This window comes from Podarcis bocagei (assembly GCF_964188305.1).
Source record: "Podarcis bocagei genome assembly, chromosome: 7".
Classification (NCBI taxonomy): Eukaryota; Metazoa; Chordata; class Lepidosauria; order Squamata; family Lacertidae; genus Podarcis; species Podarcis bocagei.
The window spans coordinates 35,958,271-35,983,212 of record NC_138132.1 but is presented as its reverse complement, the minus strand read 5'-3'; the positions used below and the strand labels follow the sequence as shown (position 1 = coordinate 35,983,212).

At 48.1% G+C, this 24,942-nt stretch overlaps 1 protein-coding gene across 1 annotated transcript in view; it reads left to right on the top strand.

Moving 5' to 3' along the window:
• The window catches only part of GRIK3 (glutamate ionotropic receptor kainate type subunit 3), a 203,144-nt gene extending 179,462 nt beyond the window's left edge, over positions 1–23,682 (top strand). Inside the window, exons 11-16 of the mRNA XM_081203652.1 lie at positions 1,209–1,432; positions 5,546–5,664; positions 9,239–9,456; positions 21,736–21,958; positions 22,183–22,433; positions 23,401–23,682. Coding sequence (XP_081059778.1) covers positions 1,209–1,432; positions 5,546–5,664; positions 9,239–9,456; positions 21,736–21,958; positions 22,183–22,433; positions 23,401–23,595 — 1,230 coding nt within the window. The 3' untranslated portion in view covers positions 23,596–23,682. The remainder of the gene's footprint in view (positions 1–1,208; positions 1,433–5,545; positions 5,665–9,238; positions 9,457–21,735; positions 21,959–22,182; positions 22,434–23,400) is intronic.
• Positions 23,683–24,942: the final 1,260 nt, after the last annotated feature.

Sequence of the window (24,942 nt, the reverse complement as noted above, 5' to 3'; positions counted from 1 at the left end):
ATATTTTTGCTGTTCCTGTAGTAGCCTAGGAATGAGTCAACTGGTCAGTTCCTATTTCTCTCAGTTTATCATTGTTTTCCTATCTTAAGTTCTTTTCACCCCATTTGCAAACTTTTATAAAGTATGCATGAAACAACTGCTTCTTTGTGCACATTTCTCCTGATATATGCATTTTTGCAGCAATTTCCCCAAATGCAATGCATTCTTAAGAACACAAGAAGAGCCAGCTGGATCAGGCCAATAACCAATCTAGTTCATCATCCTGTTATCACAGTGGCCAACTAGATGCTGGATCCCAGCACAACAGCCCTCTCCTCTCCTGTGGTTTCCAGCAACTGGTACTCAGAAACATTACTACCTCCAACAGTGGAAACAGAATATCGCCATCTTGGCTAGTAGCCATAGATAACCTTATTCTCATCCATCCACCTTGGCATCAATGAACGCTAATGGCCACTAAAAGGGTCGAGTGGCCACAGTCCCTGGCATGAATGGAGAACCAGTAGTTTGGGTCTGCTATGGAAAGAACAGGGATGGTCCTGCTGTGTCTGTCTTCCTTATCAAAAGCATTTGTGCCAATCAGACCAAACTATAATTTTCTCTTAACTTTCCTTTGAGACACTTTATAGACCCCCCAAAAAACCAAAAGGGATAAGAACAGGGATGTGATTTCAACCCTTGAGTTCCTAGGGCAACTCTGCTACCCTCCTGATGTTCTGGACTATAACTCCTATCAGCTCCAGCTAGCTTGCCATTGTGGTCCAGAACACCCAGAGGGCACTGGCTTGGGGAAGGGTGTGCTAGGACATTTGGGAGCTCTGATTCAGAAGCTCCCAAGTGGATCCAATCCCAATAGCACGGCTTCCATTCACGGCTAAATTTTAAGCAACCCAGAATGCATGCAGAGTTTGCAAAGGAACCCAGGGCAGCCCTCTGAAGCTGCCAATGGCTCCTTTGCAGCTGCAGGTTTACCTGACTCATATTGGACATCACATGGCATCAGATGGGTGTGGCTGGGAGGAAAAAGCATTGCAGGCCCAACTGTAAGGCCTGATTTGACCTGTGGGCCAGAAGTTCCCAAGACATCAATCTTCATAGCAGCCCTTGGGGAAACAAGATTGTGACTCGAGAGACCCAAGAGCCTTGCCCACCACACTTTTCCTCCTCCATTTCTAACAACTGCTCCCTCTCTCTCTCCTGCTCCACAGAAAGCTGACCTGGCTGTCGCTCCGCTCACCATCACCCATGTCCGGGAGAAAGCGATTGATTTCTCCAAGCCCTTCATGACTCTGGGGATCAGCATTCTCTACCGGAAGGCCAATGGGACCAACCCCAGTGTCTTCTCTTTCCTGAACCCTCTGTCTCCTGACATTTGGATGTACATCCTCCTTGCTTACCTGGGAGTGAGCTGCGTGCTGTTTGTGATAGCCAGGTAAGGAGCTCACCAGCTACAAGGGGCGCCAAAAGGAACTCTGTCCCTAGGATTTGGCTCTATGCTAGGGAGCGAGATCCAAAGCCTTGGAGCAGCCACTGAGAAGGCCCTCTCCTGTGTCTCCACCAAGCACTCCTGTGAGGGTGGCAGGACTGAGAGAAATGTCTCCCTTAAAGATCTCAGAGCCCAGGCAAGTTGGTATGGGAGAAGACGGCCTTTCAGGTAGCCTGCATACACATGTGCCAGTCATCTTGTCTTAAAGAACAAGCCAACCCCTTAAGAGAACTTTGGGGAAATCCCTTCCTCTCCCCTGTATGCTAAGTCCCTTCATTTTTGAGGGATAGGGTGTCTGTGTGTAGCAGTGCTAATTTGACTCCCACTATGGCACTTACCACTGTGGTCTAAACCACTGAGCCTCTTGGGCTTGCCAATCAGAAGGTTGGCAGTTCGAATCCCCGCGACGGGGTGAGCTCCCGTTGCTCAGTCCCTGCTCCTGCCAACCACACAGTTCTAAAGCACGGCAAAAAGTTCAAGTAGATAAATAGTTAGCACTCTGGCGGGAAGGTAAATGGTGTTTCAATGCACTGCTCTGATTTTGCCAGAAGCGGCTTAGTCATGCTGGCCACATGACCCGGAAAAACTGTCTGCGGACAAACGCCGTCTCCCTCGGCCGGTAAATATAGATGAGCGCTGCAACCCCAGAGTCGTCTGTGACTGGACTTTACTGTCAAGGGTCCTTTACCATTTTTTATGGCACTTGAGGAAAGAGCAGCCCTACAAAGGGTCTCCCCTCCTCTGTCTGTGGCAGCCAGTCCTGGCTCCAGTCCCCATCACCTCCTGCCCCATTCCCAATGAGAAAAACGCACATGCAGTGGACAATGGCAATAGCCCAGCACATCCTGAAAAATAAGTGGAGGATGGCACTGACCCGGTTGCTAATGGCAGGCATTTGATGCAATGGGAAACTCCGTGCTGCAAGCCCTGTGCAGGAGAGAGCCACCTTTAGCGGGGAAAAGCACACCCCACAGTTAAAGACAATTGTCTGTCTCTTGCTGGTAGCAGGTAGGGAGGTTGCTGGCCTCCTTCCCCGTGTTGGGTTAATAGGATATAATTGGGAGAAGTGGGGGGGACATGGTGGGTGCTGGGGGCCCTGGCCATCCCCTCTGGGTCAGCTCTGTTCCTGCCTTCAGGAAAATAGCCTGTCCAGGCTGGGATCTGAGAGGAGAGAGGGAGGCAGAATGGAACCACAGCGGTGGCAGCATCATTATCTCCATTAGCCCTGGTGTTCCGGCTTTTATGATGCTTTGCTGGCTCCCTGGGGCCATTACAGCATTTGGAGGCGATTACCTGAGCTTAGTGCCTAATACTCTAATTTCATGTAATGCACTTGTCAAAATCAGCTCCGCAGGGAGGAAGGCTGACTCTTTGTTTGCTCTGGCACATCTGGATTGGCAAAGAGGTCTGCTTTTAAAAAGGGGTTGGGGAAAATGCAGGAGGCTTAGACACCAATTTTGAGGAGAGTCTTCTCCAAAGAACCTGATATTTGTGGAGTGGCTAGTCCTCAAGGGAGTGTCCCGGTGCAAGAGAGCAGCTCGAAAGGGGGAAAGAGCAGATGAAGAGAATAAGTTTTCTGGGGGATAGACTATAATCTGGGAAATAGATTCAAAACCTGATTTAGCTACACACTCCCTGTCTGGCCTTGGGGCAACAGTTAAAATTCTTATAAAGAATGAATTAATTCCACTCCATTTTTGCATTGTGCCAGGCCACAATGGGAGAGAATTGCTTTCTGCTTTTCATTCTTCCGCTTAGTTTTGCCTCTCTGTCTTTCCATCCACATTTGCTCTTTGATGATTTCATCTGCATAGATTTCCAGGCAAAATAAACCCCAAATCACATGAGTGTGTGAGTGTATTTCAGAGCAAAGCGCAATTTCTCCCCTTGGCTTGGTTTCAATTAAAGTTCCCGTGACTGTAACTTTCCCCTCTAAACCTTCCTGGCTTTTATCTATCTCTTTGAGCAGCACCTGGTCTTCTGCATAATTAAGGCTGTGCACAGATGGTTCTGGGCAGAAGAGGGTGCAGAGAAAGGGTCCCAGGACATGGCAAGGAGGAAATTGGATCTTTCGCCCCCAGCAATAATAGGGAACATTTTCACTCTTGACCCTTGCCCAGCTCCAGAATTCTAGCCTGCAAGGGGAAAATGTTGCCAAAATTGGCACACCTTAATTCAAAGGCATGAGCCTCTCTTGAAATAAACCGGCCTCCCCCTGCCTCCCCACCATATAAAGGCCTCCATCAGTTCCACCATAGGTCACTGCTGCTTAAAACCAGCTCTGTGGCTGCTTGGAGACCCAAAATGGCAGTGTTTTGATCCATCAGAGCTTTTAATAAGGCTTTGAAGCTTATTGATGGAGCTGCAGCCTGAATCCACCAAATGTCGCTGAGGTTAGAGATGTAGAATGATACCTTCTAGGTGGCCACTTTTGCCTGGTGTTGCTTTGTAGTGTAGTCAAGGCAGCAACATGAATGACAATGTTTAATTGTGGCTGGCTGTGCGTTGACGCCTGGGGTTTCAGGACAGCCCCGCTGCTGCTGCTGCTGCTGCTGCTGCTGCTGCTACTGCTGCTGCTGCTGCCACACACCAGAGGCGTGAAGTTCTGTATTTGGAGGAGCTTGGGCGGGTGTTGGATTGGGCTCCTTATTGTCTGGGAATGCCAAAGGGCCCCCCCCAATCATTCAAGAATGTGGTATCTGCTTACACACCAGGAAATGAATGAGGCAAAATAATAAAATGTGCCAAAGCTTCTCCTCCTCCTCCTCCTCCTCCTTCCTCTTCCTCCTCCTCTTTGCAGATCTCTCCATTTCCATTTCAGCTGAGCGTTTGGAGGAGATGAGGCTGTTGTAAAGCCAGGAGAAATCACAGAGGGAGAAATTGCGATGCTAATTAATTTGTTTGGTTCCGAAACAATTATGTCAATTATGCAGAATTTAAATTCATTATCTTGCAAAATGCAGGACCTTTGGAAAATGTGAGTAAGGAGCTCCAAAGGTCCTGCATTCTTCCTCAAATCCATCTTTAACTGGTCTGGCTTTGATTGGATCTTTGCAGCAAGAGGAAGGAGCAGAGATGAGAATGTTACATGACAACACCAGCCAAGGCTTCCTGGAAAAGGCCTACCACTGTCATCTTGGCCTGATCATTGAGATGCTCGAAGGGGGAGTCAATTACAGTCGTACCTTGGATCCTGAATGCCTTGCAAGTCGAACGTTTTGGCAAACTATTTTTGGAAGCCGAATGTCTGACGGGGGTTCTGATTGGCTGCAGGAGCTTTGGTTTCCGAACATTTTGGAAGCCGAACGGACTTCTGGAATGGCTTCTGTTCGACTTCCAAAGTACGGCTGTATGTAGCTCTGTAACCCAAATTTGGGAGATAGGGGAAGCAGGTCACCTGTTCTGCCCTTCTGTTGGAAACTATCAGTAAAACAAAAGTGGCAAGCTTGGGGCAGCTGTTATAGGACCTGATCCACGGCTAGGAGAGGTTATTGTCATCACCCCCTTTTTATCCCTGACTCCACCCCACTCACAGGCTTCCCCACTGCCTTCTCAGTGTCATATCTTAGACTGTCAGCTGGTCAGGGCAGACAGAGACCAGTCCTCAGGAAAGCACCAGTCCACTAATGACACATTCATCATCATCATCATCATCATCATTAAATAGGGATGATATGGCTACTCAAAAAGAAAGGGATTTCTAAAATGTAAAGGACAGGGATTTGCCTTCATTAGCTCCTGCAACTCTATCCAGTCCCATGCATAGCAATGGTATCCTAAGAAAAGTCAGTCCTGCATGGCAGACGTCAACTGAACAAGAAAGGGCAAGGAGGGTGTAAACACATGCTGCTGAAAGAGGCACTTCTGTGTCCCCCCCCCTTCTCTCACACAAAGGTCCCTGACCCCACTGCACTCCCCTGTAACAGACAAAAATGTATGAGCCCCAGATAGCCCTTTACCAGCTGGATTAGTGCCAGCTGCCTTTGTTCTTTGCACCAACCTCTTCTGCCCTGTCTGTTAGGAGTCCTCCCTTGATGCCCGCCTTCTTTCTCCCTGCAGGTTTAGCCCTTACGAATGGTATGACGCCCACCCCTGCAATCCAGGCTCGGACATCGTGGAGAACAACTTCACCCTCCTCAACAGCTTCTGGTTCGGCATGGGAGCGCTGATGCAGCAAGGTAGGCCCCCCTCCCCTGAGCAAACACCCCCCTCCCGCAAACCACTCTTGTTTGGTGTGTACCTATGTGTGTGTTTGTGTGTTGACAGGTGCAAGATAAACGTAGTTGCGCTTGTCAAAAGAGAGAGAAAATTGCCTCTGGAGCAAGAGAAATAATGTTGCGCCTCCTTTCCCTTTTTGTCGCGAGGCAGCCGGGGAGTTTCTGTCATCAGACGATGACAAGCAAAGACATTGGTTTTGAAATGGTGGAGTCTGTTTCTTAACAATTACAGGAGTGCTTGTCAAGACCAGCTTCTGTCTCTCCTCCGCTGAGGAGGCTCTCGGGTGCTGCCATGACGGAGCCAACTCGCTCTTCCTCCTTCTCCCCTGAGTGCCTTGTGGAAGCCAGGGGCCGAAATCCATCACCTCACTGGTGGCTCTGCCCATTAATTGAGCTGTACCAGCTCAGGGCAGGTTTACTGCCCTTGGGATCTGCCTCTGCTGCCTGGGCCACTTACTTCATAGCTCAGTGGTAGAGCATCTGTTTTACATACAGAAGCTCCCAAGTTCAGCTCCCATCAGCATCAGGTATGACTGGGAAATAACCCTTCTTGGAGATCTGCTGCCAGTTAGAGTAGGCAATACTAATCTATATGGACCAGTGGTCTGGCTGAGTATAAGACACCTTCCTATGATAGTGAGGTTGCTCAGGTTCAATCCCTGACGGCATCTCCAAGTAGGACTGGGAGAGTCCCCTCCTGAAACTCTGATGAGTGAGCTGCTGCCAGCCAGTGTAGGCAATGCTGAGCTGTATGGGCAAATGGGTCTGACTCAGTCTAAGGCCGTTCCCAGAAGCAAATCAGCACTGTGGGCTAGTCAGGAAACTCCGAGAAAGGATGGGGAATGGTTTTTGCTATATCTCTCCAGAGGCAAAAATCCAGGTGTCTTGCACAACTTGCTTTGTAAAACAAGCTGCATCTCCACACTTGTTTTTGTTTTGGTTCACCAAATGGGGTTCTGGGGTTGCATGCAGCCCTTAGATTCAGAATCGCTTCTTCAATGCTAGGATTGTAGCCTCGTGGGTCTGCCTCGCTCTCTCATACTTGCAAGTCCACTGAGTACAAAAGCCTCAGGAAAAAGTAGACGCACTAGGCACTCATTTTAAAAGGTTTATAACATGACCTTTTATTTTATTGGTATCTGAACCACACTAAACCTAGGAGGCAGCTCTTCTCTATCTTCTGGCTACCCTACAATGATTCCCTATCCCTGCAGGCCTCCCTCCTCCCAAGGAGGTGGATGTCCACATGGGGAGAGAGGGAGGAGCTGCCTGCTAGTGGGCCATATCTTTGGCCTACATTGGACCTTGGGACAAAGGCTAAGCAATAGTAGTAGTAGTAGTAGTAGTAGTAGTAGTAGTAGTAATAATAATAATAATAATAATGGTGGTGGTGGTCTCCAGTCACTTCTCTTTCACTCCCTCCTGAAAACCTTGAAATCTCTCCCATTTTTGCCAATTGCCAATGATGGTGAAATCAGGAGATTTTAACAACTTGAGGGTCACATATCAGAATTTGGCCAGAGGATAGAGATTAGCAATTAGATTATCAAGTGACTAGATGCACACTGGCATCAAATGCCACGTGGTCAAGCCCACCTGTTTTCCCACCCGCACCAACCCAGCAAGGGTGTGGCATGGGGCAGAACGTGGCTCTGACTAGCCCAGCGTCTACAGGATACTTCTGTGGGCTCAACAAGCCAGCCTTGTTTATTATATATTGTGAAATAAAAACCTTAAAATAAAATAAAAACAAGCTGAAGTCACCTCCTGAAGCTCAGAACCTGAGTCTCTGATGTCCTGGCCCTCCAATTCTCTGTGTTCTCCAGCTTTGAAGACGGTTTGGAAACTGGTGCAGAATTCTGTGGCCAGGTTGCTTCCTGTGGAGCAAGACAGTCTGAGCACATAACACCAAGCCTGGTCTTGCTGCAATAGTTTCTGGGGCCCAGTTCAAAGTGCTGGTTTTGACTTTATATGGCTCAGGACGCCCTCGTCCCATATGAACAGGCTTATACCCTGCAATCATCATCTGAGGTCCTTCTTCATGTGTCCCTCCCACAGGAGGTCTGGAGGGTGGCAACATAAGAACGGACCTTTTCAGTGGTGGCTCCCCATTCATGGAATGCTCTCCCCAGGGAGATTCACCTGGTGCCGTCATGATACATCTTCAGGTGTCATGCAGAAACATTCCTTTTAAACCAAGACTTTGGTTTTAGCTATCTATGGCCTTTTGGAGTGGGTGGGATGTTTTAATGCCCTCCCCCGGTTTTAACGTATGTACAGGGAAGGTTGTAGGTTGTTTTGCGAGCCACTTTGAGTTGCCATGGCAAAAAAAACTGACTAATAAATTTTAGTATTAAAATAAGTCTGGGGTCTCTGGACTGTCTGCATAGCCAGGGTGGTACTGCCCCCCCCAAAAAAAATTAATCCTGCCCTGATTCAGCTGACTTTTTGATCCCCCAATTCCAGACCAGAGATGTCCTTGGAGGGCGGTAGCAGCAGCAGCAGCTCCCCCCCCCCAAAAAAAGAAAGCTTCTTTGCTTTTAATAGGCACCAGGAGAGGCCAGTACCAAAATAGAGGAGCCCTTAATGTCCTTCATCCCTCCTCACTCAAAGTCATTACAGGGCCGTTATACCCTTTTAAAAAAACCATATTTTCCTACCTCCAACTGCTATTTAGACCCTTGATCGTTTCTCTCCCCACCACCCCCAAATTGGATACTTTTTAAAAAATGCCTGTGCATTTGAAGCCTCTCCCTAGAGTGATCCTTTCTGAAAAACCACTCTGTATAAAAGAAGCGCCTCTTTTTATTATTATTTTAAACGGTAGAACAAAACACCCATAAAAGTTCACAAGCGGCTTTCTATTTAAATCACATGAAAGCTGTTCCGTTAATTACTTTGGTTTGAAAATTCCTCATCAACTGCTGGCTGTGCCCAAGGTCAGGAGCAGGAGCTGGTGGGGGGGGGGGGAGCAGGCGGTGGCGGCAGGGTCTGGAAGCATTACAAGGTAAACGACTATTTATTTGAGCACAGCAGTCTGGCTCATTTCCATTTTAAAAATGGATTAATTTGTGCAACAGTTACAATTCAGCAACAAATAGGCGATAGGATAGCCATCTTCAAATACCTGAAGGGCCACCCCATAGAAGATGGAGCAAGCTTGCTTTCTGCTGCCCCAGAGGGTAGGGCCTGAACCAGTGGATTCAAATGACAAGAAGGGAGATTCTGACTGAATCTTAGGAATAACTTTCTGGCATTAAGAGCTGTTTGACAGTGGAACAGACTCCCTCGGAAGGTGGCAGAATCCCCCTCATTGGAGGTCGTTAAACAGAGGTTGGATTCTTTAGCTGTGCTTCCTGCATTGCAGGGGGTTGCTTGGGACTTTAAATTCTACAGTTCTATGTGTCAATGAATAAGGTTTGAGGTGTGTGTGTGTGTGTGTGTGTGTGTGTGTGTGTGTGTGTGTAAAAGGTGGTGTGTTTCCTGCACTTCCTTCCAGTCTGTTCCACTCTCACCCTATTCTCCTTCCTCCCAGGCTCTGAGCTGATGCCCAAAGCCCTTTCCACCCGCATCATTGGGGGCATCTGGTGGTTTTTCACCCTCATCATCATCTCCTCCTACACGGCCAACCTGGCTGCCTTCCTGACCGTGGAAAGGATGGAGTCACCCATCGACTCGGCGGACGACCTGGCCAAGCAAACCAAAATCGAATATGGGGCGGTGAAGGATGGCGCCACCATGACTTTCTTCAAGGTGAGATTTGTGTGTGTTCGATCCTCACTTCCAGGCAGACGTGGAAATGCACAGCCAGGCTGTGGGATTGGAGCATCAATCATGACAAAGGCAGCGAGGAGCTTCTGAAGAGGAATGCAGGCCCCTTCTCTCCCCTGCTTCTCCCTGGGAATGGTCAGGGCTGGCCTTTCCTCACTTCTTCTCTACCCAAAAATGCACTGGGAGGTGGGTTGGTTCAGAGCAATGTGCTTGTGCTGGAGGGGGTTACGGACGGCTGGTAGCACTACCCACCTTCCTTGAACAATACCCACCTACCCTCTTTTGGCTTTCCAAGGTCACTGCCAATGTGGGTTGACTCGGTGCTTTTCTTCTAGAAAAATAGGTGCTGGTATTGCGTACCCTTGAGTGCTCCCAGGAAAAAAAAGGTTGACTAGCAAGTTGTGTGCCCAGAGAGCAACTGTCAAGCCAGGCTGAGAAGCAGAAACTTGGGAGGGAGTTTGCAGTGTTGTGTGTGTGTGTGTGTGTGTGAGAGAGAGAGAGAGAGAGAGAGAGAGAGAGAGAGAGAGAGAGAGCTCATCATGCAGCACTAGACACACACAATGGCTACATGCTGTATAGCTACTAATAATTAGCAAAAAAGGAGCAAACGAGGAAGGGAGCTTTCGCATCTGGAAGATCAAGATCCAAGGGGGAATTGAGGCCAGAGGCCTGGAGTTCACACATTGATTTCAATTAATGCAATGAGTCTTGCACTGCTGGTTACTGGTTATGGCAGATTGGTCTTGCCAGGTGTGTGTGTGTGCGATTTTGACCTGTGCGGAAAGTACGGAAAGCAGCAGGAAATCATTCCGACCTATCAATGCAGGAAATGCTTATCAACTTAAATCTAGCACAGGGGCAGGTCTTGCCAGCACACTGTACCAAGAGAATAGCAGGCTGGCGAGTGGGAAAGTGAGTGTTGCAGAAGACCCCTGGCACAGCCCAGGGCCGTTTTCAAGCTCCTAGGCTATAATATTGGATAATGACCTCTCTAGGGGTACACTGAGAGGCAGCTTAACTGTGGGGTGTAAATAAATGATGGGATGCATTTTTCTTTAGCTGTGACCGACAGGTGAGGACAAGGATTGCACGGTTATTCTTTCTATTAATGTGTTTGTAAAGTTGTTCTGTTTAGGAGGCATCCTTCCTGGATATATTCAGAGTTGTCAATGGCAACAAAAAGTGTGTCCACATCTTGTAAAGCAACAGGGAACACGGCTGTAACGAGGCATGGCAGCAGCAGCAGGACTCTGTGTCTAAACCCAGACCTGCTGCAATGAGTGGGGAGGCAGGACCCAGAGGCAGAAGGGAAGGCAATATACCAGGCCCAGAGGCCAATGTGGAGGTGGGAACTGACCTGTGAAGCTTAATTGTAGACGATGCTTGAGGAAGTTTGCTCAAATTAACTCCAGTCTAGGTAGCCTTGTGATGAGATTTCATGCTGCCAGTGAGAAACTAGGTTTGAACAGAACAAGGGACATTCTGGAAGGGGTGCTCCCTGCCCAAGCCCTCCTCTGGGTGGTGGGCAGGAGGGAGGGAGCAGACTTTACCCCCATCCAAAAAGAAAAGTTTGGATATTATTAGGCCCACAAGGTATCATGTTCTCTCAAGAAAACAGAGTTCCTAAGTTTCATAGTTAGTCGCCATCACTGCCTCCACTGGCAGTGAGTTCCATAGTTTAACTATGTGTGGCATGAAGAAGTCATTTCCTTTATCTGTCCTGAATCTTCCAACATGCAGCTTCATGGGATGACTACAAGTTCTAGTGCTATGAGCGACGGAGAAATACTCTCTTCTACCCACTTTCTCCATGCATAAATTTATAAGCATCTACCATGTCGTATCTTCCTCTTCTTTTCTCTAAACTAAGAAGTCCCAAACTCTGCAGCCTTTCTTCATAGGTCCACTTGATCATGTTGCTTGCCCTTTTGCAACTCCACAGCATCCTTTTTGAGGTGAGGTGACCAGAAATGTGCAAAGTAATGCAAAAGTCGTTGCACCATAGATTTGTATTAACAGCATTATAATACTGGCATTTTAAAATTTTTCTTTATGATCCCTAGCATGGAATTTGCCTTTTTCGTAGCTAGAGATGTCCCCCATGCAAGGCGTGGTTTTCTAATGATGAACTGGTGTGGAAAAACCACCACAGCAGCAGCAACACAGCAGCACTGGAAATTCACCCAAATCCAGTAAGGGATCCAGGGATAAAAGCTGAATAGATGTCAGCTGCTGCTGCTGCCTGGATGTGCTAATGCACAATCGTGCACATGCCTTGGTGGTCCTCGCACAGCCGAATGAGCATCTCTCCGCATCTCCTCTTGCCATGGGAAATGTCTCCGGAGCTAGGATGTGGGAGGGCAGGAGTTTCTCGTGCCCTGCAGGTGTTTAGTTTCAACCAATTGGCCTGCTCTGCCATGCTGATAGCAAAAGGGTATAAATAGGCCACACAGGAGGTTTTGTGAGGCCACAGCAAAGGCAGCAGCTCGAAGACGTGTGCTCAGATTCTGCACCAACATCTGTTGGTTCTCTGCGTGAGGCTTGGTGCTGTCATTTCTCAGACCCAGGATTCAAGCAATTGCCTTTGTGATCATGCGGCCTGTTCGCAGTCACTCTTTCCTGGCGTCTCACATGACAGTGCTGTCATTGGCCAGAACTGCTTTACCTGACCCTCGCCCATCATGAGACTATGAGAACATCAGGAGAGCCTGCTGGATAAGGCTAATGACCCATCTAGTCCAGCCTCCTTGCAGGGGCTGAACAGTTGGGGAAAACCTGTAAGCAGGACCCAAGCACAAAAGAGCAGCACTCTCCCTTCTTGTGGTTTCTGGCAACTGGTATTCAGAAGCAATGCTGCCTCCAACTGTGAAAGCAGAGCATAGCCTTTATGGTTGGTAGCCATCAATATCCCTCATCTCCATGAATTTCTCCAATCCTCTTGTAAATCAGTCCAAGATGGTGTAATGATCTCAGGCAGGAATGATCTCACTGCCTCCTGAGGGAGGCAGTTCCAAAGTTCAGATATGTGTTGTGTGAAGGAGAACTTCTTGAATCTTCCAACAAGCATCTTCATTGGATGTCCACAAGTGTTATGAGGGAGGGAGAAAACATTTTCTCTAGCTGCTTTCTCCGTGCTATATATAATTTTATAAACTTCCATCCCTACACCGCCGCCTCTTCCATCAAGACGATATCCAGCTCACTTCTGAAGAGGCAGGACCCACAACAGGGTGAAGCACAACTGGCTTAAACCAGATTTCATAGAATCGTAGAGTTGGAAGGGACCCCAAGGGTCATCTAGTCCAAGCCCCTGTAATCCAGGTATCACAACTAAAGCATCCATGATGGATGGCCATGCAACCTCTGCTGAAAAACCTCCAAGGAAGGAGAGACCCCAGCCTCCCAAGGGAGACCATTCCACTGTCAAATAGCTCTTACTTCATAGTCAAAATAAAAAAATTCCTTCCAGTAGCACCTTAAAGACCAACTAAGTTAGTTCTTGGTATGAGCTTTTGTGTGCATGCACACTTCTTCAGATACACTGCCTGCAAGGCCCCCCTCCAAAGGCACAAACAGGAAACTGGGCGGGACAGGCCCTCATTGCCCCCACCCAACAGGATGGCTCTTCTGGTTTCAGTCATTCACTAGGATGAGAGTTTGGGCTCAACCCTTGTAAACTTTTCATCAGGTTCTGGTCCTGTTCAAGCAAAAAGGCCCTGAAGTGAAAGGAAGTTCAGAAAACACTCCCGCGGCCATGAATGGAGTGTGAGGGAAGAAGAGGAGTCTACCTATCTGGTCTGGTTGGGGTCTCTACAGTTTTCTTTGCCATCAGTGGGACAGTTTTTTTGCTGTCATCCCTCTCAGCAACTCAGCACATCAAGGCATGAAAAGAGACTTGCATTTATTTCCACAATTTGAAAAGAAATTAATTGAGAGAGGCAGCAGACTACGATATCACACTTTCTTTTCTTTCTTTCTTTTTTTTAACACAATGCTGCCTAAGACAGAAATTAATTAAGAGATTTAAAGGGGGCTTTGAAAGTGTCTTTCAGTTGTAATGTGCGTGTGAAGAAGGGAAGCCTGAGCTAGGGGGAAGTGCCTTGCAGGCGGATTATCCCTGTTGCAAAGTTAATTTCCTTCTTTGCCAATTTAACCTAAAGTGTGGCTCTTAGAGGAGAGGGGATAGGTGCAAAGGCAAATGACAGCCAGTGAGGGTGGGAAGGGAAGTTGTGGGCTTGTGATAAGAGTCAGGCAAAGGCAGACATGTCCAAAGTCCGTTTTGGGGGCTGGTCAATCTAATCCACCCCTGGTGGCAGTATATGTCCTGGGGTAAAATCCTAAAAAAAGCCCAACAACTTTGAGGTAAACTTGTAAAGAAAAAGAAAAAGCTCAACAACTGTGGTCAGCCATCACACATGTTCACTTGATCAAATCTGAACCACTTTGAAAAAAGTTTTGGCACCCCTGGGCAAAGGGGCGTAGTGTTGGGGGGGCTGCCAGAGCGATGGCCTCGGGCACATACAGTGGTACCTCGGGTCAATAACTTAATACATTCTGGAGGTCTGTTCTTAACCTGAAACTGTTCTTAACCTGAAGACCACTTTAGCTAATGGGGCCTCCCGCTGCCACCACGCTGTGATTTCTGTTCTCATCCTGAAGCAAAGTTCTTAACCCAAGGTACTATTTCTGGGTTAGTGGAGTCTGTAACCTGAAGCATCTGTAACCTGAAGTGTCTGTAACCCGAGGTCCCACTGTATTTTTGGGGAGCACTGGCAGGGCAGCATGAGAAGGATGCAACAGGCATGCACCCTTCAAATCAGTCCGATCAGACTAATTGGAAGGATGTGGCATCCTCCTCACGTCACCCTCTGCACCCCACCCCAGGCGCCATGAAGACACACTCTGCCGCAGTCATCACCTCCTATGGAAATGACCCTCACAGGAGATGGTGATGTCCACCAAGCTGATGGCTTAAAAAGAGGATGAGATGCACGGTTTCCCATAGGAATGCATTGAAAATCAATTAATGCGTTCCTAGGGAAATCGCCTTCAGTCTGTCCCCGGACCTCTTCTGAAGGCTGGGGGGGGGGGACAAGGGCTTTTCTTTCCACCCCCAGCATTTTAAAAAACCCTGGGACAGCGGAGGACTTCTCCGCTGTCCGGGCGATCTTAAAATGCTGGCGGGCGGCATTTTAAAATCGCCCCGGGACAGCGGAGGACTTCTCCGCTGCCCGGGGCGATGTAAAAGCCCCTGGGAAGGCAGGCAGGGGGGACAAAGACTTTCGCCCCCCGCCCGCCTTCAGAAGGTGTTCCCACCCCCCCCCGCCCGGCTTCGGAGCAGCATTCCGAAGCGGGGCGGCGGGGGCAGGTGTTCCCGCACCCCCGCCCGGCTTCGGAGCAGCGTTCCGAAGCGGGGCAGCGGGGGCAGGTGTTCCCGCCCCCCCGCCCGGCTTCGGAGCAGCGTTCCGAAGCGGGGCGGCGGGGGCAGGTGTTCCCGCCCCCCCGCCCCGCTTCGGAGCAGCGTTCCGAAGCGGGGCGGCGGGGGCAGGTGTTCCCACCCCACCGCCCGGCTTCGGAGGAGGTCCGAGGACAGTGGGGAAGACGCGATGCGCTTCCCCGCTGTCCCGGATATTTCCCTATGGGCTGTCATCTTGCGAAGCAAGCCCATAGGGAAATTCGTCTTGCGAAGCACCTCCAAAATGGAAAACCCTTTCGTCTAGCGGGTTTTCCGTCTTGCGAGGCGTTCGTCTTGCGAGGTACCACTGTATAAATGTTATGGTTCAGGAATTGCTTTGCCTGAGAGGTGGGCTGCCTTCTTTAAGTCCTGATGGGTGGTGGACTCTTCTGAGCACAGGCAGAAACCTGGTAGCAGTCCCAGTGGGCAAAGGGGATAGTGAGGAGATGGGTGGCAGGAGAAAGAAGGAGAGGAATAAAGACCCCTTCAAACACTCAAAGCAAAAGCCTCAGGTTGTTAGCTGTGATTCATGCACTGCAAGGGGTTGGACTTTCAACCCTACAATTCTTTAAGTTTCCTTCAGAGAGTGGCTTCCTGCTGCTCACATGGGTCCTAACCATGGAGCTTACTTGCATTGCCTTGGTGTCCTGTCTCTTTAAATGCTGCGGTCATTCCATGAATAGCAGCATCTTTCATTCAGGACTAGCTCAGGCAAAGAGGAGGGATTCACCTCAAAGTCTCTCACACGACTGGTGCCCCCATCTGACCTCTGCATTTCTTGTTCCAATAATAATAATAATAATAATAATAATAATAATAATAATAATAATAATAATAATAATACCCTTTCCATCTGGCTGGGTTTCCCCAGCCACTCTGGGCATCTTACAGTGCATATAAAAACACAGTAAAACGTTAAACATTTAAATTAGCCCCGCAAAGGATGGTGGATGCAGCACCCAGAGTATTTTGGCCTCCTCAGTCCAGGGATGATTCTGGCAGGGTGTGTGAGAGTGTGTGTGAGAGAGATTTGCAACAGGGTTTCCTGGCAACCTGCACAGAGGGTGTGCTTGCCATGAAAGAAGAATGGATGCCAAAATTAGCAGATGGGCTGCCCATCAAACAGCTGCTATTGCAAAGCGCTTCTATTAATTTGAACAAAACAACCCATTTAAACCGAAATTCACTTGCTAGAGACTAGAGTATGTTTATAACATCCAATCATGATGTAACAAAGGGTGTAGCATCTCAATAAATCTTCCGTTGTTGTTGGGTGTGTGGGGGTTTTTTTTTTTTTAATCTCTGCATGGCGCTTAAATCAATAGATGACAGATACCTGATTAACTTCAAAAGCTGATGTTGTTAATTGCCTGCTGTATTGACTGTTAGCTTTTAATGGCAAGCAATTACAGTGGACATTTGACAACTAATATGGTTATTAAAAAAAGAATATACTCTCTCCGAGGTGATGCAGCAATAGAAAGTGGGAGTTAATTTGCATGTAATCAAAGCCTAGCCCTAATTGAAGATGCTTTCCATTGGAGCATGACTGACATTTACAGCAATAAAAAAGAACATGGCATGCATACCCCCACCCCCCACCATAGCTTTTAGGCCTTTAAACGGGGGGGGGGGTCAGTGGAGGTATAGCTTTATATTTTTATAGATGCACCCCAAGATTTTTTAGTGGAAATCAAGCTTGCTGGAGACCGTAGACTAGAGACAAGCTATAGTTTTTAAAAAGAGTTGAATCAAAACAGTTTCCTATATGTTTTGTTGTAACGGGGAGCACAGACCACATGATTCAGGTCGGACCTAGTTTTGGCAGTATGGAAAATAGCCTCAGTCCAAAGCCCTTCATCAGCTGGTCAGTTTGGTGTGGGTTTTTTTTTGGGGGGGGGAGGGTCCTATCCAAGTCTGTTCCTTCCACCCCCATCCCATTTCTAAAGTTAGTTGGAGGGATAATATGCTCAGTTACTTTTAAGTTTGATTATTTTTAAAAGCAGAACATCTATGACTTTTTATTATGAGGCAGAATCGGATGAAATTTGCAGGCTAGTTCACTCCTGAAGGCATGGATTCTACAAAATTTCAGAATGATTGTTTATGTTATTTTTAAAAACAAGATAGGTGCCCCTAGGCATGTCAATTTGCAGGCAAATAGGTTTAGGGGTTTGGGGGCTGTTTCTCAAAATTACAGGCTGCATCAACAATGTATAGTGTCCAGATCTAGGAAAGCAATAATATCACTATTCTGCTTGGGTCCGACCCCGGCTGGTTTGTTGGCTATATCCAGTGACAATCAGAGGGAGGGCTGGGAGGGCTAGCTACTTTGGAATATTTCTATCCAAATAATATTTCTGTTTTCTTGATCTTACTAGCTGCTCAGTATCGATAATGATCCGGTTTGAAGGGACCATCTTTGGCTGTTCCCAAAGCTCAAGCTCAAAAGGGGACCTCAGATTTAGACACTTGTTCAACTTATCAAATGCCAAAAAAATTAACAACTTGTTTTTTGGGGGCATCAAATCAATATGTGATCTGCTTGGAAAGTTTGTTTTTAAGCCCAATTATGTCTCATTCTTTTTGGTGCCATATTTTGTTTTCATGTGTTTCCTTTTTAAATTATTATTATGGCTCAGAATCTGGAAGTGGCTACGCCTCTCATGACCTCTTGGCTGTTGCTCTCTGCAGGGACAAGCTCTCAGGTAGTTGCGTGTTGAGACCCCGAAACCACCCCCTCGTTGAAGAATAACACACACAAGGACAACTTTATTGATTACAGAATGTGAGCGGTATTGGCTTAGGCATTGAATGGACCCGACTATATCTGACTGCTGCCCGTTGTGCAGGGAGTCCGGTAAGGGTAAACCACCAGAAGGGGGAGCCCCATCGATGCATACCAACTCAAGCTCCCCCTGGTGTTCCCGTCGGGGTTGGGTCACGGCCCTAGCCCCGCCCCGGGCTTTGGACAAGATCCACACCCCCGGATTCCTTTAACGGAATACCCTTAAGCTTGGAGGGGCAGGTGATGGCCACAGCTCCCCTCCCCCCTCATAAGGTCAAACAATGCCTAACCGCAAACCTAACAAAGTTGTGACGATTGCTACGAGGTAGGCGAAAACCAAATGGCCCGTGCCAATTTGCCAAGTGGAAAAATTCCTACCAGGCCCCTCAACGGTGACCAACCAAGGTCCATAGCAAGGCCAATGAAGAAAACCTGCGAAATAGGAAGGGAAGGAGGGAGATTGAGGAAGCGAGCCAAGAGGAAGCCCTCCGGCTCACCCCTCCGCTTAAATGGTCCCAGCCACACACCCTCCAGCCAGCGGATTGGCTGGCTGGTCACTGACATGGCCGGGATCCCCCAGGACAACACGGAACTTTGTCCCCCACCCCCTGAGGAGAGTGGGTGGCCACATGGTCCACGGCAACTCCTCCCCACGGTAAAGTGGAGCGGACCTGTCCAAGGTCAGGAAGGCCCTCTGCTTGGTTAGGTTTTCTGGCTGACCATGGCCTGGTTTTCCTGCAAGCCTCACCAACTCCCACAGAAATGGACACAGGGCAGCCCACCTGACCTCCTTACCAGCCCTCATGTCCTTCCAGGTATGACCAAATATACAAAGTCACCAATAAATCAAATCTAAACATGACACTCTCAAGGTTTTTTAAAAGCAGATTTTCAGTGGCACGAATTCCCTACCAGGCACCCCACACTAAAAGAGAAAAAGGCTGAATGAACATGAATGTGCTCTCCCCACTACCGATTTGCTTACACCCTGTGACAGGGGCAGTTTCTCTGTAGGAGTCAATAGTTCTTATTTACTATGCAGGACAGTCCAATGGCCCCTGCATCAGTGCAAATCCCAAATCAGTGGCACTCCCACTGGTGCAAGGACCTTTGTTCCCAATGGCACATTTTGTGTCCCGTTGTACAATATGCAGAAAAGCCTTCTAAACCCCAATGCCAGAACACTATGGAGCAGGCAGAAAATGTAATTCCCCAAGGCCATTTGAGGGATCCACCCAAAAGAGATCTTTAGTGGACATCTGGCTATTGCACTGAGTCAGGGGAACAGGTAGTCGTGCTAGATCCAAAGTGGGTGGCCCCTCCTTATAAAAGCATGTGTGGTCGGGAGCTAGTGTGGTGTAGTGGTTTGGGTGTTGGACTAGGACCTGGGAGACCAGGGTTCAAATCCTCACTTGGCCATGAAGCTCATTGGGTGACCGTGAGCTCAGCCACTGCCTCTCATCCCAACCTACCTCACAGGGTTGTTGTGGGGATTAATGCGGGGAAGAACTCTGTAAGCCACCTTGAGCTCCGTGGAGAAAAAGGTGGGATATAAGTGAAATAAAGAGATAAATGTGTTACGGTTCAGGGTTATGCCCAAATGTGGCCGGATTCTGTTCTGTTCGGTGTGTAATCTGTTGTGGAAAGTGCTGGAATTCAAATGTTCTTCGCCTAATGGTTGGTATATGACTCCTTAGCTACCGTTTATGACTCTCACTTTTAAAACAGCAAATGAAATGAGCTGCACCTCCCTCCCATACAAAAGCAATAACAACAAACAGTCCAGAGTGCATTTAAAGACAAGATAATGGCTCCTACAGGAGGGGCCCCGTAGCTCACCGAATGGCTTCAGTGATGTGAGGCAGGCCTCCCTCCTCCAAGGCGGAAAACTCCCACAACTGGGTTGAGAGAACTTGATGGTAATAAGAAGTAGTATATCATACCCTGAAGCACTTCTGAGCCATATCGTCTTCATTGCATGATTTAGGTGAAAGTCAATAACAGCGCTGCCGCCCCTCCCCGCATCCTGCCAACTTGGCTGCTGCCAGCTGAGATTGTATTTCTGTAGTTATCTTCAGTGTGTGAAATACTTTGCAGCTCTTCCCTAATTTAACTTCACAATAGCTTTCTGGCGTAGGAAAGACTAAGTAACATTTGAGTAGGGACTACCCAATTGTAACTTAGATTGTTTTAAAGCAGGGGTAGTCAACCTTTTTATACCTACCGCCCACTAATGCATCTTTCTTGATGGTAAAATTTCCTTACCGCCCACCAGTGCTCAATGAAAGGAGGATTCAGCTTGTGCTACCTACCGCCCTACCTAGAATCCTGAAACGCCCACTAGTGGGTAGTAGGGACCAGGTTAACAACCCCTGTTTTAGAGGAACAAAAGAATACTCCCTGCTGGAAGGAAGGAAAGGTCCTTCATTCTGCTTCTAGCTCAGGCCCCCCAGCACAGAAGTTATGTCAGCTGCCTGTTTCTCCCCCATTTCTGATATTCGGAGGCACACTGTTTTTGTATCTGAAAGTTCTGGTTAGGTAACAGATGTTGATAGACACATCCCTCTCCGTGTATTCATTTATTTATTTTAAGCCACCAAAAGCAGTGGCTATCATTGCATCTTGAGGCAATGAATTCTACTCATTCATTCATTCATTCTATATCTCCTTTGGCCTGTCCTAAACCTATGGGCATAGCTGGGGTGGGGCAAGAGGGCAGCTGCCCCCCAAATCAATAAAAATAACTGAGGTTCTGTCCCCGCCCCCTTATCAAAAGTCTCCCCGTTTAACAAAAATCCTGGCTATGCCCATGCCTGAACCTTGTGCCAAACAACTGCATTGGGCGACCCAGAATTCCAGCATTAAGAGAGAGGGAGAAGAATATCATCCATTTGTTCCCTTTCCACTGGTAATCTAGGGGTGTTGTTGTTGTTGTTTAGTTGTGCCTGACTCTTCGTGACCCCATGAACCAGAGCACGCCAGGCACTTCTGCCTTCCACTGCCTCCCGCAGTTTGGTCAAACTCATGCTAGTAGCTTCGAGAACAGTATCCAACCATCTCATCCTCTGTCGTCCCCTTCTCCTTGTGCCCTCCATCTTTCCCAACATCAGGGTCTTTTCCAGGGAGTCTTCTTTTCTCATGAGGTGGCCAAAGTATTGGAGCCTCAGCTTCACGATCTGTCCTTCCAGTGAGCACTCAGGGCTGATTTCCTTCAGAATGGATAGGTTTGATCTTCTTTCAGTCCAAGGGACTCTCAAGAGTCTCCTCCAGCACCATAATTCAAAAGCATCAATTCTTCGGTGATCAGCCTTTTTTATGGTCCAGCTCTCACTTCCATACATCACTACTGGGAAATGTTACAGGGGTGTTACATTCAGAAAAAAGATGAGCCAAGAATGTGTGTGCATCCTATACACAACACAAGCCAGTTTTCTAGATGTTTTGGACTACAACTCTCATCAGTCCTTTAGCTCCTTTGTATAGCCAGGCTGTCAGGTTGGCAAAGGCTGTTCTGTGTACTGACACAAAGTACTATCAAGTAACTTAGAAACCAGAATTGAGACACCATCCATCATGAGAAGCAATAGGAGAACAGTTGGTTGCTCCCAGAATGATTGTGTGAGAGTGACAGTGACAGTGAGAGTGAGAGAGTGAGACAGACAGACAGACCAACAAACAATTAAACAAACAATCTGGGCAACTGCAGAGTACAGTTGAGTAAGCTTTTCCTGTGCAGCCATAGTACAAGCCATAGTCCATCACCAGCATTTTGCAGACCAACTGCTTTCTTGCAGTGCTGAAATTGAGTTCCAGGGTTGGCATGCCTTATTCCATAAGCATCTCCTGGGACATGAAACACCTTTGACAGATCAGTGGAAGGAGGAAGCGCTGTGATGCTTTCAGGTTGGACAGAGAAGGGAAGAGTGTCTGTGTGGCAGAGATGCTTTTTTTGCAGCCTTCGGCTTCCTGCCATTATTAAATACATTGTTTTCTGTTTTCCATGGGTCTGCCATTTTAGAAATCCAGGATCTCCACTTTTGAAAAGATGTGGGCCTTCATGAGCAGCAAGCCCTCAGCTCTCGTTAAGAACAACGAAGAAGGGATCCAGCGTGCCCTCACCTCCGACTATGCCTTGCTGATGGAATCCACCACCATTGAGTACATCACCCAAAGAAACTGCAACCTGACTCAGATTGGGGGTCTTATAGACTCCAAGGGCTATGGGATCGGCACTCCTATGGGTGAGGAAAAGCAGTGCCTGGCCAGGAGAATGAAAGAACTGGGTTTGCTAAGGGCATGCTCGTAGTAGCTGCTCCAAATGCTGGGCTGGGGACTCACTGGCTCCTGCAGTGCTTCCAGGTTGGGTTGCGGGAGAGGGATCCAGCTTGTTGGGGTGCAGAGCGTTTGGCTTTCTTTGCTTTGCATATAATGGCATGCCCACCTTCTCTGTGCCTCCTACTTTCAGGTTCACCCTACAGGGACAAGATCACCATTGCGATCCTCCAGCTCCAGGAAGAGGCCAAGCTGCATGCCTTGAAGGACAAGTGGTGGAGAAGCAATGGCTGCCCTGAGGAGGAGAACAAAGAAGCCAGTGCCCTTGGGATCCAGAACATCGGGGGGCTCTTCATCGTCCTGGCGGCTGGCCTGGTCCTCTCCGTCTTTGTGGCCACCCTGGAGTTCATCTACAAGCTGCGCAAAACAGCAGAACGGGAGCAGGTATGGGCTGTGGCAGGAGCACACAGGGACCACCAATCTGACCCCCCACAAAAAACCCACAATCTGAACAAGAAAGGGATATACCTGAACCCCTATGAGCTCCTTAAAGGAACTTTCTGTCCAAAAGCAGCCCCTCCACTTTTCGGGAATGTGCTTGTGCAGATTCAGTGTGACATTTGAAATGGGGTTGTATTATTATTATTAATTATTGTTACAATTATTATGTTTGAATAATTTTTACCTGCCCTTCACAGTAATGTTCTAGGTTAGATTACAGCATTAAAACACAATATAAAAAAACAATATGTGGTGGCCCTTAAGCTGTAAAGCTCCCTCCCCACAGAGGTGGTATTTGGCACATACACATTGAATAGCTTCCAGAGAATGTTGAAGATGTATGTCCTTACTCTGGCTTTTGACATTTGAGGTGCATATTTTCAGGACCTCGCCCTCTTATTTTTATAGCTCTAATTTGTTTTTGCATTGTGTTTTAACACAGCAACCCGCCCTGGGACTTTAGTAATAATAATACCTTAATACTGAGAATAATACTCTAGTCTAAATGAATGAATGAATGAATAAAATAACCTTCAGTGTTGCTAATGCAGCAGTTTGACTTTGCCCCCAGAGCTGCCAACAATGAACATACAAAAGTGTTTTATAAATCCTTTCCTCGTGAGAATGCACCAGTAACAGTACAACAACCATGAGATCTAGAAACTTGTCCTCTTGGCTCCAATTCTGCCCTGGCAGCATGCTCATATGCACACACAGCACACCGGCCTGTAATGGTCCCTTGGTCCTTGACAAGTCTGTTTCCTGCATGCTTCCCATTTCAGCAAGCAAGAGCCACTGCAGGTTCATTGTGCTTGCGACATTCCCAGGTCACGTGCTGATTTCTGCCTCAAGGTTATTTCACCCCAAGTCTAATGCAAGCCTCCTTCCTGTGCCTCCTCCTTTCTTCCAGCGTTCCTTCTGCAGCGCCATGGCCGACGAGATCAGGCTCTCTCTCACCTGCCACCGCCGGGTGAAACACAAGCCCCAGCCCCCCGTCATGGTGAAGACAGACGCCGTCATCAACATGCACACGTTCAATGACAGGCGGCTTCCCGGCAAGGACAACATGGCCTGCAACACGGGACTGACCCCCGTGTTCCCGTGATGGGGTGTGGAGGGTCAAACACCAGGGAGGGGCTTGCTGGAGATGTGTGGGGAGAAAGGCGCATCAGGACTGCAGAAGCAGAGAAAAGGAGGGAGAACAAACCCCCAGTTTTTGAGAACAAGGCCTTCAATGTAACTTCAGCCATCATCCAACTTGGATACAAGAACCCAAAGCATGGATCGCAACGCCTTCAGTTGGGAGTCGTTGTTTGATTATTATTATTTTTCCAGATCAAGGTTTAAGCAGCACCATGGACTCCTCGGCACCCAAGCCCTGCCCTTCCCCAAGACACACCCAGGAGGAGTCTTCATGTTTACATATCAAATGGATGGAAGACATAAATAAAGCCAGGGCATGGACTGATCTGGGGCAGAGGAGAGCCGCTGCAAAGCCTGCGAATCTGACGCTTCCATTTCAGTATGGCAATAAACAAAGCAACCACATTGGGGGTGGGGGGTGGAATCTGGATTGGCTTGCGCAGCATGTGCCAGAGACAGCGTGGGAGAGAGTTGTGGGGTGGAGAGCAGGGGAGGAGACTCCTGGTCAAAGTCACGAGCCTTTCCCTTGAAGGAACCCAATGGTGGCCTCAGCACTGTGCTGGACTCTTGTGCACCAGGAAGCCCCCGGTGGGCCACCAGCACAGCTGTCTTGCATGGGTGTGTTGTGGGCTCCTACCTGGGGAGAGGAGACAGCAGGGGAAGCCTCTTTTATTCAGGGGGAGGGGGAGGGAGATTGGGTTTCCATTTGTCTGACAGGAACCGTTAAGGGGAGAGAGGATATGTCCACAGTGACACAATCAAGCATTGCCTCTACTTGGAGGTGTGGATTCCTGGCACTTGGAGGAGAAGAAGGAATTGTATCCTTCAGAAAGTGGCCCCTGCAACACTTTGGTGCTGTCTGTTCCAAGTCAGTTATGTGAGACCAAGCAAAGCCACCATCCTTGGGGTGAAAGAGGTTGCCCTCAGGAAGGCTAATATAATCCGCAAATGGGTAATGATGGCCATGATGACTTCACTGATAGAAGAGGGGCATGAGAAAAGTGGATTATAATTCAGCATTTAATTGGGGTTGGGAAAGATTTGGCAAGACTCTAGGCATTTTGTTGGTGGTCAATCTGGATTCTGGGTGAGTTGAAGTCTGTACATTTCTGGGTGCATTACTCAAAAATAAGTCCCACTGCATTCAATGGGGCTTATTCCCAATTTTGTGTGCATAGGCTCATTGCACAAATCACTACCATTAGAAGTCATTAAAGTGTACTTCAGGCAGAAGAGCCTCTCCCCTGGGTACCATGAATTGTCTTTTTCCTTCCAGACAGATTTTTTTCTCTCTCCAAATGACCAAAGA